Source organism: Hippopotamus amphibius, chromosome 9 (genome assembly GCF_030028045.1).
Source record: "Hippopotamus amphibius kiboko isolate mHipAmp2 chromosome 9, mHipAmp2.hap2, whole genome shotgun sequence".
Classification (NCBI taxonomy): domain Eukaryota; kingdom Metazoa; phylum Chordata; class Mammalia; order Artiodactyla; family Hippopotamidae; genus Hippopotamus; species Hippopotamus amphibius.
In genome coordinates this window covers 123,284,773-123,303,754 of record NC_080194.1, presented here as the reverse complement: position 1 = coordinate 123,303,754, position 18,982 = coordinate 123,284,773, and the positions used below count along the sequence as shown (strand labels likewise).

General features: G+C 52.0%; 1 protein-coding gene across 11 annotated transcripts; it reads left to right on the top strand.

The window, feature by feature from the left end:
* The first annotated feature begins 513 nt into the window (after nucleotides 1-513).
* SRRM2 (serine/arginine repetitive matrix 2) lies at nucleotides 514-18,950 on the top strand. 11 transcript variants are annotated; one of them, XM_057747425.1, is made up of 15 exons: nucleotides 543-732; nucleotides 3,936-4,207; nucleotides 5,096-5,203; nucleotides 5,386-5,550; nucleotides 5,727-5,804; nucleotides 6,268-6,330; nucleotides 6,422-6,454; nucleotides 6,663-6,713; nucleotides 6,877-6,969; nucleotides 7,627-7,819; nucleotides 9,124-15,803; nucleotides 16,549-16,833; nucleotides 17,914-18,027; nucleotides 18,170-18,277; nucleotides 18,370-18,950. In XM_057747425.1, the coding sequence occupies exons 2-15, from the start codon at nucleotides 3,966-3,968 to the stop codon at nucleotides 18,377-18,379; spliced, it is 8,223 nt and encodes a 2,740-aa protein (XP_057603408.1). In that variant the 5' UTR covers nucleotides 543-732; nucleotides 3,936-3,965; the 3' UTR covers nucleotides 18,380-18,950. The 11 variants fall into 11 exon arrangements, 4 of the variants coding, with proteins under 4 accessions (XP_057603408.1, XP_057603407.1, XP_057603409.1 ...); XM_057747424.1 differs by having other exon boundaries at nucleotides 18,167-18,277; XR_009055347.1 differs by lacking the exon at nucleotides 18,370-18,950 and having other exon boundaries at nucleotides 514-732; nucleotides 17,157-18,027; nucleotides 18,167-18,201.
* The last annotated feature ends 32 nt before the right edge of the window (nucleotides 18,951-18,982 follow it).

Genomic DNA, 18,982 nt, shown 5'->3' with positions numbered 1-18,982 from the left:
TGGGCGGACGGGTAATGCTGGGTGCGGAAAGACGGGTGCGGCGCGACGCCAGGCTCGCCCTGGGAGGCCTGTGATCACTTAGAAGCAGCAATATCACTGGGCTCAGGCCCATCGCCTCCCAACATGGGGAGACAAAATGGCGGCCGTGTAGGGGGCAGGGAGGGCGAAGCTACATACGGGTTCCACGCCACGCTAGAACTACAACTCCCAGGACCCTCTGGGTCGAAGGCGAGAGGCCGAGGAGAACGCTAGCGTCGCTAGGCCCTGTGTCCTCCCGCCCCGCAGCGGAAACTCTCTGGGATGGGCTGCTTGCTCCGTTCCGCTCCCCAGACATTCCTCGCAACTGGCCGGCGGGAATCGTAGTTCTTCGACAACACAGTGGAACCTCCTTCGGGCCTTAAGAAACTACACTTCCCGGTGCGGCTTCGGCGCCTGCGCACAAAGCCGCGGGGCGTACTACGGTTCCCGGCAGGCCCTGCGACGCGCGCGGCTGCGTGCTGACGCGCTTAGTTGGTCGTGCTGACGTGCAGCGCGGCCCAGGCGGGGCGCGAGTGGCGCAGTCGGAGCCCGCTGCGGCCCCTGAGGAAGAGAGGAGGCGGCGGTGTCGGCTGAGGCGGGCGGACCGGCGAGGCAAGGCGGCGGCTCCGGGCCCCGAGGGACTCAGGAGCTCGAGAAGCGGCAGCGGCAGCACCTCTCCCCCTCGGAGGCGGCGGGCGGAGGCGGCGGCGGCGGGTGAGAGGGTGAGGGAGCGCGCGAGCCGGGTGGGGGAGGGGCGGCGGCCGCGGCGCCAGGCCGAAGCGCGCGGAGAACGGCCCAGGCCGCCGCGCGCACGCGCGCTTGCCGGCCCTAGCTCGCGCGCGGACGTTCTCTCTCGTCTGCCTCCCCTCCCCCCTTTCTGCGGTTCCAGTAGCGCGCGGGCTTTTATTCCCTCCCCTCCCCCATGGCAACGGCGCGCGCCGCCGACTGCACTCGGGCTCGCGCGCGCTCTCGGCGAGGAGGGGGGAGCGCGCGACTCGGCTTCTCGCCGACTCGGCTTCTCGCGTCCCCGGCGCTTGCGGCTAGGAGGCCCTCCTGCAGCTGTCCTTGCCGACGTTTTCGCGGCGGGGAGGGGGCCGCGGCGGCGGGGGCCCGCTGCCGGCTCCTTTTCCCCGCGCCTCTCTGGCGTCGGTCTACCTGTCGCTCCCGGGCGCCTGGGGTCGGGCCCTGAGCCTCCCAGACTGCGGGGCGCCGCGCAGCCCCCTCCCCCATTCCTCAAGGCCGAAAATAGGCCTTGGCCGCTCAGCCAGTGCAGAGAAGGCCTTGAACTAGATGCCCCGGAGATTTAGGCAGTTTGGATTCGTTACTGTCTGCCGTGAAGTGTTAGAAAGAGAAGGGTCCTGAACGTTTTTTTAAAAAATTAACGTATTCATTTTCGGTATGTAAGGGCAGCCCTCGTGCTCCTTTCTTTCTTACACTTTCTATAATCTCCCCCAAAGTTGTGTTAAAGCTGGAAAGGAGGCTGCCAGCCCTTCCTTGAGGAAACGCTGGATTTTGTCATTATTTGTCACACAACTCTTCTAGGCCTTGGTTTTGACTCAAACGCTTTTCAAAGCTATCTTCTGGGTCAAAAGTTGAAAAAGTGTTGTCTTTCCTCTCGATTGTGAGAGTCTAGGTCTCTTCTTGAGCTAGTATTTTAGCTTCTTTGATTTCTTAGTGTCTCCTTAGCTACTACAGTGCCTCAGTGCTGAGCTTGCTGTGCTTACTTATTACTTAGGTCCATTTTCCTGCACACTCCCCTCCTTTTTTGGTGTGTTTCTTTTATTGAATATCGTAATACTGAATTTCAAAACCCCTTTCTGCCTCCTTAGTTTGGCATCGTGATAATTTTCCAACAGGAAAAAACTCCTTTTTATCTTTTGCAGCTTATTTTTACTATCTGCCTTTAGCATGGGTGACTTTTGCATACCCACAGTCGGTGGACCCCAGTTTAAGTAGTCCTGTTTAGGTCTTGGTGATTTGTGTTTGTGTTGTTGTTACTTTTCTTTGTCCACCCCGTTGTTTAGTGTTTTGAGCACTGTCTTGGGTGCTGTGTATTTCTGTTTGGGGTTTTTTTTTTTCTTGCTTTGTTTTCCTTTTTTTTTTTAGCTTATTCCATAAAAGTTCTTCAGTCTGTTGTATTTAATGCCCTTTGCTTAGCAGCTGCTGGTTATCCTTCTCCAGGGAGTGGGAGGATTATTGTGTGAGGTGGTATGGAAGTGTGGGTGAATGGTTAAGCTGAAGAATTAATTGCAGGTCGGAAGCATTCTGCAAAGGAAGCAGAAACTAGGTAGGGTATGGAGAACCAAAGAAGGCCTAGCTTTAGAGTAGGGAGGAGAAAATTTGAGAAAATGAAAGTGAGGGTTGGAAGATTTATTGTGCTATAAAATTTTTCATTTTTTTGCACAATTCCACTTGCCTTTCCTAGATTTAGCGTCATCTATCACTCATTTTCCCCAGTATGGTTATTTTGTTTTGTTTTGTTTTCAGATCTCTAGAGTTTGCAACTGGGCAGGGATCCAGCCTTAGAGTTGGGGGGTAAGGGGCTCCAAACTGTTCTAGAGTTGGGCTATTTCTGATTCATTTAATATCTCCTGGTTGGGGGCGGGGGGGGGGAGCTTTAGTACATTCTTTTAGGTATTTGTGTGTTGTTTATTCCAGGAGTTTTTAAATGAATCCTTTATTTTTATCTAGTTCTATGTTTTTTCCCTCTACTTTCACTAATCTCTCCACTTTGTTCCTTGGGTTCTTTCCTGGGGTCATTTTTCCTCATACATTTCCCCTGTGAAAATAGCTTGGACAGGATGAGTTGGAGAAAAAAATAGAGTACATATAGTGGGAGAAAGGAATAGAGTCTGTGTAGCAAAGAAATCTAATTTAAAAAAACTAGGGTTTGAGGCTTCTTCAGAGTCATGCTGGGGTTGGGACAGGTTGAGAGAATAGAACCTATAGGAGACACGTGATAACACACGAGAGGGGTAAGGAAGGGCTGGAAGAGAAAAACTAGAAAGTGAGATAACAGGAGACTGTTAGGGAAAGCCAACAGTTTGACATTAATGAAAGTGAGGTATAAAGAGTGGGGGTTTTGTGAATAAGTGTAGGGGAGGGAATGTAGAGAAGTTATGGGGACAGTTGGAACAGGGGAACCTGATTTGGTGTATTAATATTTTGTAGGAGCTAGCGAGACTTGGGTGAGCCACAAACCACATGAGAAATCCTGTTGGGAAGGAAATTGAAGGAATAGGTATCAGTCAGGATAGTTGATTGGAAAATGGCCCCTTACCTGAGAGGTGAAGTATAAGAGGATTACATATCTAAGGTTCATGAGTTTCTGATGTGCATGCTGGCCTTTAGCCTGGGCCACCTTTTGGATAGCTAGGGGCTATTCAGTTTGTATTCATAACTTCAGGCTATCCTCAGGGTAGCCTGAAATGCTTAGGTCAGTTCTTAAAGAGAATTGAACTGTGGGCCTTTGGGTGCCACAGATTTTTGTTTGGTGTTTGTTGTGCCCTGTTTGGAGGCCTCAGTCATTTGCCAGGGGTTAGGAATTAGAGTAGTTGAAGATACCACTTGTGCCTGTTGGGACCAAAGGAGAATAAAGGGATAGTGTGGAGAAATTTGGAAGAAATGAGATCTTTGTTTGGGGTGGAAAAAGAAAAGCTAGGTGCAAGCAGAAGTGACTCTTGCACACTGAGGGAAAAGGCTGTAAGAGCCGGGCTGTGATTTGGTGGAAAGAAAGCAGTGTGGAAAGGATGAAGAAAGGGAGGTTTTTTAGGAGACCAGGAGGATTATACAGCTGAAGGAGGTTTAGTATGGTGAGACATGTTGAAGTAGGGTGGAAGAAGAGCAGGGGTTTGGGTGCTGGTAAGTGGCTAGTTTGGGGCCAGGGGCCTGACCCGTGTCTCCCCGCTCCCCTTCAGGAGCGGTGGTGCCCCCCCGGGCACGGGGCCATGTACAACGGGATCGGGCTGCCGACGCCCCGGGGCAGCGGCACCAACGGCTACGTCCAGCGCAACCTGTCCCTGGTGCGGGGCCGCCGGGGTGAGCGGCCTGACTACAAGGGAGAGGAGGAACTGCGGCGCCTGGAGGCTGCCCTGGTGAAGCGGCCTAATCCTGACATCCTGGACCACGAGCGCAAGCGGCGCGTGGAGCTGCGATGCCTCGAGCTGGAGGAGATGATGGAAGAGCAGGGGTGAGGGAGGGCTGGGGGAGAGCCAAGCACTGAGTGCAGAGCTGGGGGAGTTAAGTGGGTTGTAGGGAGCTTAGGGCTGCTTAAAAGAGGCCTGGAGAGGAGTTGTAGGATGGGAGGAGGTCAGGGAGCTAGCAAATTGAAAGGAGTTAAGGGACAGTTCAAAGTGGGAGATGAGGAACCTGTGTCTGGGACATGAAACGGAGCCTGAGGGAGTCTGAATTATTTAGATGGAGGCATGTGGGGAAAGAGGGAGGCCATTGAGAAACAAATATGTGCTTTAAGGGAGAGGTGGGGAAGCAGACCAGGCAAGAGACAAGAGCTAGGTAAGCTGATATGTGTTGTCAGTTGATAAAAGGAAGATAAATGGATTTAAGGATTGAGGCCTTAGAGAGTAACAAAGGCAGGAAAATAGGAATTGGAATAATACCTGGATAAAAGGGGTCATGGGTTGGGTAGGGAAGTGAGATTTTGGAAAAGGAGCACGTTCAGGCAGAAAACCTTTTAGAGCAGTGGTTTTCAAACTTAAGCAGTGGTGCCCCTTTTATATAATGCATGTTACTTTGGAATCCCAGGAAACGAAAGACCTGTTCTTGTTGATTGAAGTTGGGGAGGAACACCTGGAACTCTGCCTGCTTAACTTTCCTCTCTTGGCCCCTGGAGTGTAGCATGTTTAAAATCCACTGTTCTAGAGGGTATAGTCAGTGGAGGGAAGAAAGATGACAGGAAAAAAGCAGGATTAAATAGAAGGGCCCTTTGGGTGACAGGGAGTGAAAAATTCTATGTGTGCATGGAAAGGGAAGGGATCCTGCTGGGAACGAGGAAACTGTAAACCTGGGACTGGGGAGAGTGTCTAGTCAAGCTCTAACCCTGAAAGCTTTTGTTCTTCAGGTACGAGGAACAGCAAATTCAGGAAAAAGTGGCGACTTTTCGACTCATGTTGCTGGAGAAGGATGTGAACCCTGGGGGCAAGGAGGAGACCCCAGGGCAGAGGCCAGCGTGAGTGTTTCCCTCTCTCGATTTTCTCTGGGCTCTATTCTGCTCTTGCTGTTTTCCTTACTTTGGACTTTCTTCCTGCTCTTGTCTTCCTTTTCCCATGGCTGGTTCCTGCCTACGATTGTGTGAATGTGACTGCATTTTGTTCTCTATCTCCTTTAGACCTGTGACCTTTTCTCCTGTAGGGTAACTGAGACTCACCAGTTGGCAGAATTGAATGAGAAGAAGAACGAGCGACTCCGAGCTGCCTTTGGCATCAGTGATTCCTATGTGGATGGCAGCTCTTTTGATCCTCAGCGTCGTGCTCGAGAAACTAAACAACCAGCTCCTGAGCCTCCCAAACCTTACAGGTACACAGACCAAGAAACCAGTGTCAATTTCTCTTCCTAGTTCTAAGGACTCTGCTCCATGTTTTGTGTGTGGACTATGTCTTCTCAAATTCTTCAGACTTTTGTTCTTCTGAAGTTAGAATGTCTAAGAAAATTTGTCTTAGCACCCATCTCTGCCACTTTTCATCTTTCCTCAGCCTTGTCCGGGAGTCTAGCAGTTCTCGCTCACCAACCCCAAAGCAAAAGAAGAAGAAAAAGAAGAAAGATAGAGGACGGTTAGTTGGAAAGTTATTGTAGTAGCCAGAGAACCAAACCTGTCATGCTTTTTCTCTCTCTCTGGAAATAGAGAATTCTTGTTTCTAGGAAACAGGAGAGAGTTGTCAGAAAAGTCAGGGAAGAGGGAGTTACCATTCAGGTCTCAGCTGGGGGAAGAAGTATGTGTGCTGCTTCAGTGGGAAAGGGTTGATTCTGCACCTCTGCAGAACTGATGAGCATTTTGGAATTAGGTTGTGTGTGTGGTTTTTTTTTTTTTTTTTTTTTCCCATTTTGAGGTTTGTTGCTATATAATGGGAGAAGGTACCTATGCTTCTTGGAGAGTAAATAAGTCCTGGGCTTAGATCTGGCACATTAGTGCTGTTGGAGTTCTGTGCTTTAGAAGCCTTTTGGGGGATGGATTATAAGTGGGTGGACCAGGGAAGGAGGCAAGCTGAATGACCTTGTGTCTGAACCCATGTTTAGCAGGTCAGAGAGCAGCTCTCCTCGCCGAGAGAGGAAGAAGAGCTCCAAGAAGAAGAAGCACAGGTATGAGGTGGGAGTATATGGAGTGATTGGAGAGGCTTGGTGAGTCCAGGGATAGATAAGGGTTTATGTTTTATTTCTTTTTTACCAACAGGTCAGAATCTGAATCCAAGAAAAGGAAGCATAGGTAAGAGCTCTTTGTGGCATAAGGAACATAGTGGCACATGGAGTGGTGAGCCATTGCTTGATGGCCTTGCTTGCTCTTTGGGGTTTTTTCTTGGAGTAAAGCTCAGTTCCTTGATATGGTGTCAATAACGTAGTTCTTTCCATTTCACTTTTGGTTGTATTTTTTTCTTTTAATATGAGTTTTTAAATAATCTTGCTTTATTTCCCAGGTCTCCTACTCCAAAGAGCAAACGTAAATCTAAGGACAAGAAGCGGAAGCGGTGAGTGAATTAGAGGGGAATTTGCTTAGCGAGTAAACGAGTGCTACCTGGCAATAGGGTGGAATCAGTCACATGCCTTACTGATAGAAGGTTGAGGGATGGATAAGGGGAACCTAGGACAGGTGTGACAGCGCCTTGAGCTGTGGTGGTCGTCTTCCTTCAGGTCTCGAAGTACAACACCAGCTCCCAAGAGCAGACGGGCCCACCGTTCAACTTCTGCTGACTCTGCTTCCTCTTCAGATACTTCCCGCAGTCGGTAAGGGGTGGTCCAGGAGGAAGGGAGGGAAAGGGACTTGTGGGTTAATCAATTTAATATTTATTGAGCGCCCACGGTGTGCTAGGCGCTGCACAGACCATTCGGAAGACACGGTCCCTGCCCTCTAGGAGCTGACAGGCTAAAGCAACAGGATGGACAGACATATACATTTCCCCTTCTCTTTTTTTTTTTTTTTGTTTTTTGTTTTTTGTTTATTTTCTTTATTTTATTATTTTTTGTTTTGTTCTGATATATATGGACTGCCAGAATAGGGGGGGTGGTGGTTTGTTCGTGGTGTCTGGGGGAGGAAGGAATCCTTACCCTGGCTTCCTTAATCGGGGAAGGCTTCCTGAAGGAGGTGGGCTCAGAGGTGAGTTGTGAATGAAGTGGGTAGGGAATGGACTGGGTGGTGGGAGGTTTGGGGGAGGTAAATATAAAGGGGTAGAGGGAGAACATTTTGGGGGATATTGAAAAGAGAAGGAGCAAAGTGAACTGGACTTGAATTTCAATAGAGTGATTTGAATCTTGTGAGTAAGAGAAGGCTTTTCGGAAGAGGGTTATAGTGAGAAAAGGTGGATGGGAGCTGGGGAGGGGGTTTTCTGTTCTCCCCTGAACTGATTTTCTTCCTTTCTTCCCATCCTCAATTACCTCCTTCAGGTCTCGAAGTGCTGCAGCTAAAACCCATACAACTACCTTGACTGGGCGAAGTCCTTCCCCAGCTTTGGGGCGTCGAGGGGAGGGAGACGCACCTTCCAGGGAACCAGGTACCACCAACATAGGGCAGCCTAGTAGCCCGGAGCCTTCTGCAAAGCAGCCTAGCAGCCCTTACGAAGACAAAGACAAGAAGGAGGTATGCTCCTGATAATTGATGTTCTTTGGGTTGTAAGGCTGTGGATTCAGGATAGGTGTTTGAAGTTAAGTACAAGTAAGGTCCAGGTTTGTTTTCTGCATTCCTCTCTCAGTTATTCATAAAGTTTTCTCTTTTGATTCTACAAATCCTATAGAATTGTGGCTTTCAAACTTCAGTGGGTATTAATAGGTTTTACATCACTGTCCTGTTTATACATCTAAGTAGATGGAACTTGAACAAAAAAATTTCTTTAAACTACATTTAGGCTTACTACTTATGGTGTCTCTAGTATCTATTTCATTAACTCCTGGTTGTGGCTCATTAAAACTTTTAAACCCACTGGGTTGCTGCTTGCAATCGGAAAACACTACTTTGGAAAGATCTTTTCAGTACCTGTAATTTTATATTTGCTATTCTAATTCAAGCTCTGATCATGTTTTCTTACTTCAACCATCACAGTGTATTTTTAATTGCTCTTTGCTAAATTTGTGGCTCTCCTGTCTGTTTTCCTTGTCATCCAGGGTTGTGTTTCCAAACTGCAAGCTGAATCACCTCAGAAACTTCACTTACTTCCTATTGCTCTTGACTTACATTTAAGACTTTCATAACTTGGTCTGTTTTTCTGTATTTTCTTACACTTCATCCTAGTCTTTCTTATTCACGTGTTCTCAAACCTTTTTTTTTCTTTTAACATAGTTTTGTTTTGTTTTTGTTTTGTTTTGGCTGAGTTGGGTCTTTGTTGCGGTGCACAGGCTCTCTAGTTGTGGCGCACAAGCTCTAGAGCACGGGCTTAGTAGTTGCAGCATGCAGGCTTAGTTGCAGTATGTGGAATCTTAGTTCTCCAACCGGGGATCGAACCTGGGCCCTCTGCATTGGGAGTGCAGTGTCTTAACCACTGGACTACCAGGGAAGTCCCGAACAGTAATTTTTTAAGGGTGAAGTCAGTCACTTTAGGAAACTGTTTTATCTTTCCATTTAAAACTACTGTTTCTTCTGCACTCAGTTTTTTTGTAATGGTTATCTGTCGTGAAACATAGTGCATTAGTTTGCATTCTCTTTTTTTCCCCTAGATTAGAAGACTCAAGATTATAGATTGTATTTTTCATATGTTTCTCATTGTGTTTTATATTATGTGATTTCTTGTTATTGAATGAATGTAACTGCCTGTGGTGAGGAAAAGGACCAGTTGGTGTAATGGGGTATGGAAAGGAAAAGGTTCCTTGGAGACGGTGTTGGGATCTTACAGGTGATAGGAAGTTTTGGTGCTTACATATCCCTATCCCTACTCTCTTTTCCACTCTTAGAAATCTGCAGTTCGACCTAGCCCCTCTCCGGAAAGGAGCACCACCGGGCCAGAACCACCTGCTCCCACTCCGCTCCTTGCTGAGCAACGTGGCGGCTCCCCGCAACCCCTTGCAACAACCCCCTTAAGTCAGGAGCCAGTGAACCCCCCTTCTGAGGCTTCTCCAGCCCGGGGCCATTCACCACCTAAGTCTCCTGAGAAACCTCCCCAGTCTTCTTCAGAGAGCTGTCCACCATCCCCTCAACCTACCAAAGTTTCTCGGCATGCCAGCTCTTCCCCTGAAAGTCCTAAACCTGCACCAGCTCCTGGGTCCCGCCGAGAAATTTCTTCTTCTCCTGCATCCAAGAGTCACTCACATGGCCGAGCAAAACGGGAAAAGTCACATTCTCATACCCCTTCTCGCAGAGTAGGGAGGTCCCGCAGTCCTACCACCACTAAGAGGGGGCGGTCTCGGTCTCGAACCCCTACCAAGAGAGGTCATTCTCGGTCCCGGTCACCTCAGTGGCGTAGGTCCCGGTCTGCACAGAGGTGGGGACGATCTAGAAGCCCCCAGCGTCGTGGCCGCTCTAGGTCTCCTCAGCGACCAGGGTGGTCCAGGAGCAGAAATACACAGAGAAGAGGCAGGTCTAGATCAGCAAGACGAGGCAGGTCACACACGAGATCCCCTGCAACTAGGGGCCGATCTCGGTCTAGAACACCAGCCCGGAGGGGCAGGTCTCGGTCTAGAACACCCACCAGGCGGAGGTCACGGTCTAGAACACCCACCAGGCGCAGGTCTTGGTCTAGAACACCAGCCCGGAGGGGCAGGTCTCGGTCTAGAACACCTGCTAGGCGCAGATCTAGGACCCGATCACCAGTACGACGAAGGTCCCATAGTAGATCGCCGGCTAGGAGAAGTGGCAGGTCGCGCTCCAGAACCCCAGCAAGGCGTGGGCGGTCGCGCTCCAGAACCCCAGCGAGGCGTGGGCGGTCGCGCTCTAGAACCCCAGCTAGACGAAGTGGCCGGTCACGCTCTAGAACACCAACCAGAAGAGGGAGATCTCGGTCTAGGACACCAGCAAGACGAGGAAGATCCCGTAGTAGAAGTGTAGTTAGACGGGGAAGATCTCACTCTAGAACACCACAAAGAAGGGGCAGGTCTGGCTCCTCATCAGATCGGAAGAACAAATCCAGAACATCACAGAGAAGGAGCAGGTCTAACTCAAGCCCAGAAGTGAAGAAATCTCGAGTTTCTTCAAGGCGGAGCAGGTCTCTCTCTTCACCAAGGTCCAAAGCAAAATCCCGCTTGTCTTTGAGGCGAAGCCTTTCAGGGTCCTCTCCATGCCCTGAACAAAAGTCTCAGACACCACCAAGGCGCAGTCGCTCTGGATCATCCCAACCTAAAGCTAAATCTAGAACACCAAGGCGAAGTCGCTCTGGTTCTTCTCCACCTCCTAATGAGAAATCTAAAACGCCATCAAGACAAAGTCATTCCAGTTCGTCTCCTCAACCTAAAGTGAAATCCGGAACACCACCAAGGCAAGGGTCTGTAACAAGTCCCCAGGTAAATGAACAGTCTGCAACACCACAAAGACGGAGCTGTTCTGAATCATCACCTGACCCTGAGGTGAAGTCTAGGACCCCTTCGAGACATAGCTGTTCTGGGTCTTCTCCTCCTGGAGTGAAATCTAGCACATCTCCGAGAGGTAGCCGATCTGGGTCGTCATCTCCACAACCCAAAGTGAAGGCAGTAACATCACCAGTCCGAAGCCATTCTGGCTTCTCTTCTCCAAGTCCTGGTAGAGTGACATCTAAAACACCTCCAAGGCAAAGCAGATCAGAGTCTCCATGCTCCAAGACAGAATCTAGATTGTTGCAAAGACACAGCCATTCTAGATCCTCCTCTCCCGATACCAAAGTGAAACCTGGAACACCACTAAGACAAAGTCACTCAGGGTCTACTTCACCGTGCCCCAAACCAAAGCCCCAAACTCCACCAGGGCATAATCTTCCTGGATCAAAGTCACCATGTTCCCAAGAGAAGTCTAAAGATTCATCAGCACAGAGTTGTTCTGAATCCTTCTCCCTCTGCCCAAGAGTAAAGTCTAGCACACCACCCTCATCTTTGCAACAGAAAGGACAATCTCCAACTTCACCAGACTCCAGATCTGGTACTTCAAGTCCAGAAACAAGACAGAGTCATTGTGAATCTCCATATCTACAGAGCAAATCTCAAACATCTCCTAAGGGTGGCCGGTCCAGGTCCTCATCTCCAATCACTGAGCTGGCACCCAGATCTCCAGCAAGACAAGATAGAAGCGAGTTGTCAGCAAGTCCTAGGCTGAAATCTGGAATGTCTCCTGAGCAGAGAAGGTCCCAGTCTGACTCTTCCCTGTATCCTGCAGTAGACTTTAAATCTCTTCTGGGGCAGAGTAGATTGGAGCCTTCTGAATCAAAAGAAAAAACTGGCTTGCCCCTTCAGGAGGGTGTTCCTGCATCATCTCCAAGATCAAGAGACAAATTGAGTCCTCCTTCGGTTCAGGATAGGCCTGAGCCCTCACCAGTACTCAGAGATACTCCTAGAACTCTGTCAAGGGAAAGAGGTGGTGTTGAGTCATCTCCAGATACAAAAGATCAACGTAGTGCACTAGCTAAGCCAAGCCAAGATGAGGAATTAATGGAGGTGGTAGGGAAATCTGAAGAATCCACAAACCAGGTCCTGCCCCATTTGTCTCCAGAACTTAAGGAAATGGCTGGAAGTAACTTTGAATCATCTCCTGAAATAGAAGAAAGGCCTGCTGTGTCTTTGACTCTTGACCACAGCCAGTCGCAGGCTTCTTTGGAAGAAGTCCCTGCAGTACCCTCAACTTGGAGTGGGCCACACTTTTCTCCAGAACATAAAGAACTGTCTGACTCCCCTCCCAGGGAGAATAGCTTTGAATCACCTTTAGAATTTAGAAACTCAGGCCCTGTTGCAGAAATGAATACTGGATTTTCTCCTGAGGTTAAAGATTTGAATGGACCTTTTCCTAATCAGCTGGAGACAGATCCATCTCTAGATGTGAAAGAACAATCAACAAGGTCCTCCAGACACAGCAGTTCTGAGTTATCCCCAGATGCAGTGGAAAAAGCAGGAATGTCTTCAAATCAGAGTGTCTCTTCACTGGTACTTGATGCTATACCCAGAACACCCTCAAGGGAAAGAAGTAGTTCTGCATCTTCTCCTGAACTGAAAGATGGTTTACCCAGAACCCCGTCAAGGAGAAGCAGGTCTGGGTCTTCTCCAGGACTTAGAGATGGGTCTGGGACTCCCTCAAGGCACAGCCTATCTGGGTCATCTCCTGGGATGAAAGACATACCTAGAACACCATCCAGGGGGAGAAGTGAATGTGATTCCTCTCCAGAACCAAAAGCTTTGCCTCAGACTCCTAGACCAAGGAGTCGTTCTCCATCATCCCCAGAGCTCAACAATAAATGTCTTACCCCTCAGAGAGAAAGAAGTGGGTCAGAGTCATCAGATGAACAGAAGACTGTGGCTCGGACTCCTCTTGGGCAGCGACGTCGGTCTGGATCTTCTCAAGAACTTGATGGGAAACCCAGTGCATCTCCTCAGGAGGGAAGCGAGTCAGACTCTTCTCCAGATTCTAAAGCTAAGGCACGAATGCCACTTAGACAAAGGAGCCACTCTGGATCATCTCCAGAGGTTGACAGCAAATCCCGGCCTTCTCCTCGGCGTAGTAGGTCTGGCTCATCCCCTGAAATTAAAGATAAGCAAAGGGCAGCGCCCAGGGCACAGAGTGGTTCTGATTCCTCTCCTGAACCCAAGGTACCTGTCCCGCGGGTCCTTCCAAGACGAAGCAGATCAGGTTCATCAAGCAAGGGCAGAGGCCCTTCTCCTGAGGGAAGCAGCAGTTCCGAGTCCTCTCCAGAACACCCACCCAAATCCAGAACTACTAGAAGAAGCTCTAGGTCATCACCAGAGCCCAAGACTCGTACTCCACCTCGCCGTCGTAGCTCTCGATCATCTCCTGAGCTGACTAGGAAGGCCAGGCTCTCCCGTAGAAGCCGTTCAGCATCATCTTCACCAGAGACCCGCTCTCGAACTCCCCCAAGACGCCGTAGAAGTCCTTCAGTGTCTTCCCCAGAGCCAGTCGAAAAGTCAAGATCCTCACGCCGGCGGCGTTCAGCTTCATCTCCACGCACTAAGACAACTTCAAGGAGAGGTCGTTCTCCTTCACCAAAGCCTCGTGGGCTTCAGAGGTCCCGTTCCCGCTCAAGGAGGGAGAAAACCAGAACAACCCGACGTCGAGATAGGTCTGGCTCTTCTCAGTCAACCTCTAGGAGAAGACAGCGGAGCCGGTCAAGGTCTCGGGTTACTCGGCGGCGGAGGGGAGGCTCTGGTTACCATTCAAGGTCTCCTGTCCGGCAGGAGAGTTCCAGAACCTCCTCTAGACGCCGAAGAGGCCGCTCTCGGACACCTCCAACCAGTCGGAAGCGTTCCCGCTCACGCACATCACCAGCCCCGTGGAAACGCTCCAGGTCTCGGGCCTCTCCAGCCACTCACCGACGGTCCAGGTCGAGAACACCCCTGGTTAGCCGACGGAGGTCCAGGTCTCGAACTTCACCAGTCAGTCGGAGACGATCAAGGTCCAGGACATCAGTGACTAGACGAAGATCTCGATCAAGAGCTTCCCCAGTGAGTCGAAGGCGATCCAGGTCCAGAACACCACCAGTAACCCGCCGTCGCTCAAGGTCTAGAACACCGACTCGCCGGCGCTCCCGTTCTAGAACTCCACCAGTGACTCGGAGAAGGTCTAGATCTAGGACTCCACCAGTAACCAGAAGGCGGTCTCGAAGCAGAACCTCCCCTATCACTCGCAGAAGATCGAGATCTAGAACATCCCCGGTCACCCGAAGGAGATCAAGATCTCGCACGTCTCCAGTAACTCGAAGGAGGTCCCGCTCTCGAACCTCTCCAGTGACACGCCGCAGATCTAGGTCCCGAACTCCTCCAGCTATTCGGCGCCGCTCTAGGTCTCGAACACCACTGTTGCCACGTAAGCGTTCTCGAAGTCGCTCTCCCCTTGCTATTCGCCGCCGTTCTAGGTCCCGTACTCCGCGAACAACTCGGGGCAAACGGTCCTTAACAAGATCTCCTCCAGCTATCCGCAGGCGTTCTGCATCTGGAAGCAGTTCTGATCGTTCACGTTCTGCTACTCCTCCAGCAACAAGAAATCATTCTGGTTCTCGGACACCTCCAGTAGCGCTCAACAGCTCCAGAATGAGCTGCTTCAGTCGTCCTAGCATGTCACCAACTCCTCTTGACCGCTGTAGATCACCTGGAATGCTTGAGCCGCTTGGCAGCTCGAGAACACCCATGTCCGTCCTGCAGCAAGCTAGTGGTTCCATGTTGGATGGTCCAGGTCCCCGAATTCCTGATCACCCAAGAACGTCTGTACCAGAAAACCATGCTCAATCTAGAATTGCACTCGCCCTGACGGCCATCAGTCTTGGCACCGCTCGGCCTCCTCCGTCCATGTCTGCAGCTGGCCTTGCTGCAAGAATGTCCCAGGTTCCAGCTCCAGTGCCTCTCATGAGTCTCAGAACGGCCCCAGCTGCCAGCCTTGCCAGCAGGATTCCTGCAGCCTCTGCAGCAGCCATGAACCTGGCCAGTGCCAGGACACCTGCCATCCCAACAGCAGTGAACCTGGCTGACTCAAGAACGCCAGCTGCAGCAGCAGCCATGAACTTGGCTAGCCCCAGAACAGCAGTGGCACCTTCAGCCGTGAACCTTGCTGACCCTCGTACTCCCACAGCGCCAGCTGTGAACCTGGCAGGAGCCAGAACCCCAGCTGCTTTGGCAGCTTTGAGTCTCACGGGTTCTGGCACACCCCCAACTGCTGCAAACTATCCGTCCAGCTCCAGAACACCCCAGGCTCCAGCCTCTGCAAACCTGGTGGGCCCTAGATCTGCACATGCCACAGCTCCTGTGAATATTGCCAGCTCAAGAACCCCTCCAGCCTTGGCCCCTGCAAATCTCACTAGTGCTAGAATGGCTCCAGCGTTGTCTGGTGCAAACCTCACCAGCCCCAGGGTGCCCCTCTCTGCCTATGAGCGCGTTAGTGGCAGAACTTCACCACCTCTCCTTGACCGAGCTAGGTCCAGAACCCCACCGGGAGGCCCAGGCTCCAGAACCCCACCGTCTGCCCCAAGCCAGTCTAGAATGACATCTGAGCGGGCCCCCTCTCCTGCCTCTAGAATGGTTCAGGCTCCCTCACAGTCAGTTCTTCCTCCAGCTCAGGATCGGCCTAGGTCCCCTTTGCCATCTGCTTTTTCTGACCAATCCCGATCTTTGCTTGCGCAGACCACCCCTGTAGCAGGGTCTCAGTCCCTTTCCTCTGGGACAGTGGCAAAGACCACATCCTCTGCTGGTGACCACAATGGCATGCTCTCTGGCCCTATCCCTGGGGTGTCCCACCCAGAAGGTGGGGAACCACCTGCCTCTGCAGAGGCCCAGCAGTCTTCTGCATTGGCTGCTCTGCAGCCAGCCAAGGAGCGGCGGAGTTCGTCCTCCTCGTCCTCCTCTAGCTCCTCCTCTTCATCATCATCCTCCTCGTCGTCGTCCTCCTCCTCCTCTGGCTCCAGTTCTAGCGACTCGGAGGGCTCTAGCCTTCCCACTCAACCTGAGGTAGCATTGAAGAGGTGAGGGGACTTTTAGAACTCTTCTGTGGGGCAGATTTGGGGGATGGTTGGTGGGGGTGGGGAGGGAGAAGCCCTATCCAGAGGTTCTTTGCTCTCTGAGGCGGTATGGGGACCATGATCCTTAGGTGGGGGTAGAAGAGAATGCTGGGGTGGGGGGTTATGGGGGGGAGGAATGGGACAGATGAAAGTCTCCAAAGGTTAATTCTCTAGAGGATAATGATAAGTTTTCCGTCTCTACAGAGGACAGAACTAGAGGAAATGGACTTAATTTTACAGCAGGAGGGATGGCAGTTAGACCTCAAGAGGAACTCCCTGGGCTGGAAGGATCTTCAGAGGTCATCCTATCCCTCTCCCTGCCTCCAGGCAGGACGGCCCCTCCCTCAGCCAACCCGCACACACAGGCCTCCCCAAGCTGCGGCTCTCCTCTCCGGGGGACGGAGAGGACGGAGACCACCCAGCTTGGCTTCCTCACCTGAGCCCAGGGGCCTTATTCCTCCATCAGGGACATTCTTGAGGTTTAACCTTGATCCCTTTTGCTGCGGGCCCCAGCCTGTTGCTTGTGTTAGCAGAGGTTGGGTGAGCTGGGGCCACTGCTCTCCAGAGAATGCGCTCACTGGCTCTCGGCTTGGAGAGCTCCCAGGGCCTTCCTCAGGCACCCCTCCCCCACTGCCATTCCTCCAGGCCAAGGAAGGTAGGGTTGGGGCTGGGGCAGCTTGTCTCCTCGTGACACCCTCTTCTCCCACAGGGTCCCCAGCCCCGCCCCAGCCCCAAAGGAGGTTGTTCGAGAGGGCCGTCCTCAGGAGCCGACCCCAGCCAAGCGGAAGAGGCGTTCTAGCAGCTCCAGCTCCAGCAGCTCCTCCTCCTCTTCATCATCCTCTTCTTCCTCTTCCTCTTCCTCCTCCTCCTCTTCTTCCTCTTCTTCATCTTCCTCTTCTTCTTCTACTTCTTCCTCCCCCTCCCCTGCTAAGCCTGGTCCTCAGGCCTTGCCCAAACCTGCAAGCCCCAAGAAGCCACCCCCTGGCGAGCGGAGGTGAGTGCTGCCTTGCTTAAGATCGAAGGGGTGGGGTGTGACCCTGGGGTGTGAGATCCCTGCTGGACTGTGGTGTCTGCTTGTACAGGAGGAGTTGGGTTCTCCTCTCCCTGCTTACTCTGTTGTGCCCTGTTCTGGCAGAGGGCTGCGTCATCCAAGTGGGTGTCCGAGCCAGAATTGGGGAGTCCTAGGTTCCTTCCTCTCCCTGTCCCTGACATGCAGCCTGGTCCCAGGTTCCAGGGATTCTAGCTTTTAAGTCTCCCTGTTGCTACTGCCAGGGCTCTGGTCTGGCCACCGTCATCTTCTCCCGACTCTATCCACAGCCTCTTCCCTGTCTCCTTGCCTCCACGCCATTCTCTTCCACACGTAGCCAGAGGGATCTTTCTAAAACGCACATCTGGTTACTCCCTTCACTCCACAAATCCTTCCGGGACGCCCTGTGGCCTGCAGGATAAAGCCCCATCTCTGCGGGAATGGCGTGTGAGGCTCTTCACCAACTGGCCTTGCCTGCCCTGTGTTCTCCTCTCCTGCCCGCCCCCACACATGCCCTGTGCTCCAGCCACACTCAGCAGCGCCTTGCAGTCTAAGGAGAACCCCATGCCTTTGGACATGCTGTTCCTCCTGCCTGGAATTCCCTTGTCCGCCTGGTGAACTCCTCGTTCTGCAAGACTCCACTCAAACAGCACCTTCGAGAAGACTACCCTGCCCCTTCCCTGCCCTGCCCCATGTGTCCCTTCCCTGGGTCCCCAGACCCTATGTACATCCGTCCTGCGGGGCTGCTTCCCACACATGGGCCAAGCAAGCCTCCCTTGGCCTTCCTTCACCATCAGACTGAGCCCCTCCAAGGGCAGGGACTGTTTTTATCTTTGCCTCCGCCGCTGCACCCCGTGCCCTGCCTGTTGGGGTGCTCGGTGGATGGTGTGCGGGCGGATGGGTGAGTGAGCGGATGAAGGTGGGTCTGAGGTTGGCCCTGTGTGGTATGAGGTTTGGTGGTCAGGACCTGGGGTGGGGTGGGGGTGGTCCTGAGTGCTGGTGGGTTTGGAAGAGTGTGGCACTATGGGGACTTAATCTGATCCCCAGGTCCCGTAGCCCCCGGAAGCCGATAGATTCTCTCCGGGACTCCCGGTCCCTCAGCTACTCGCCTGCAGAGCGCCGCCGCCCCTCACCCCAGCCCTCGCCACGGGACCAGCAGAGGTAGGGTCGCCAGTACGTGCCCTCATGTTGGTAGCCCAGTCTGACCACCACTGATTTCTTCAAAATAAGTTTTAAGGCTCCAAGGTACCAAGGGTTGGTGTTGTCCTGTGTGTGGTCTCATGTCTGTTCCTCATTGCAGCAGCAGCGAGCGGGGTTCCCGGAGAAGCCAGCGTGGGGACAGCCGCTCCCCGGGCCACAAGCGCAGGAGGGAGACACCCAGCCCCCACTCTGTGCGGCACCGCTCCTCCAGGTGTGTCTTGGTCACACACTAGGGCTGGGCTCACTTCTGAGAGCTCCAGGGCTGGCTGGGGCCTCTGCATTGATTACTCTCCTCCATTCCAGGTCTCCGTGAAGCTTTTTGGGGGAATCCCAGCATATCCCCAAGTTCTGGAGCCACAGGATGTGCCCCCTTTCTCCCCAACAGAGCCGTGGGAGGGGGTCCTTTTCTGCCCTCCCCGCCCCCAAACCCTGGCAGCATCCTCAGGGGAGGGCTCCCTTTTTTTCCCTCCCTCTTCCTTTTTTTTTCCTTTGTTCTGTGAAATGTTTAATCTCTGTGAGTTTTCCCTGGTTCACATGTTTTGGGGGGTTTGGGGTGGGTGGGAATGAGAATGGGAGTTGCGGGAGGGGAGGATACAGTTTGGGACTCCCAGGTCTTGAGGTAGAAAGAATTTGGGAGGCACTGCTCCCCTGTTAGTCCCAAGTTTTTGGGTGGGGGATGATAGTTTGGTACTTGCAGACCTGTGTGAGGTATACCCTGAAGGAAGGGGCAGGAGTTGAAGTTAGTTGACTCCTCCTGGCCTCCCAGTGAGGTTGTGGCCCCCTCCCCCCAACTTTTCTTCACGTTTCTTAAGGCATTTTGGTTTTTTAAAATCTGTACAGCAAGAGCAACTTTTTCTGTCAAATAAAAATGAGAAATGCAGGAATTGGGTCTGTAGGTTGTTTATTGGGGTGGGGG

Coding starts and splice junctions, on each gene's coding strand:
- SRRM2 (XM_057747424.1), top strand. CDS start 3,966: ATGTACAACGGGATCGGGCTGCCGACGCCCCGGGGCAGCGGCACCAAC. Junction 5,805..6,267: donor AAGAAGAAAGATAGAGGACG/GTTAGTTGGAAA, acceptor ACCCATGTTTAG/CAGGTCAGAGAGCAGCTCTC. Junction 6,331..6,421: donor TCCAAGAAGAAGAAGCACAG/GTATGAGGTGGG, acceptor TTTTACCAACAG/GTCAGAATCTGAATCCAAGA.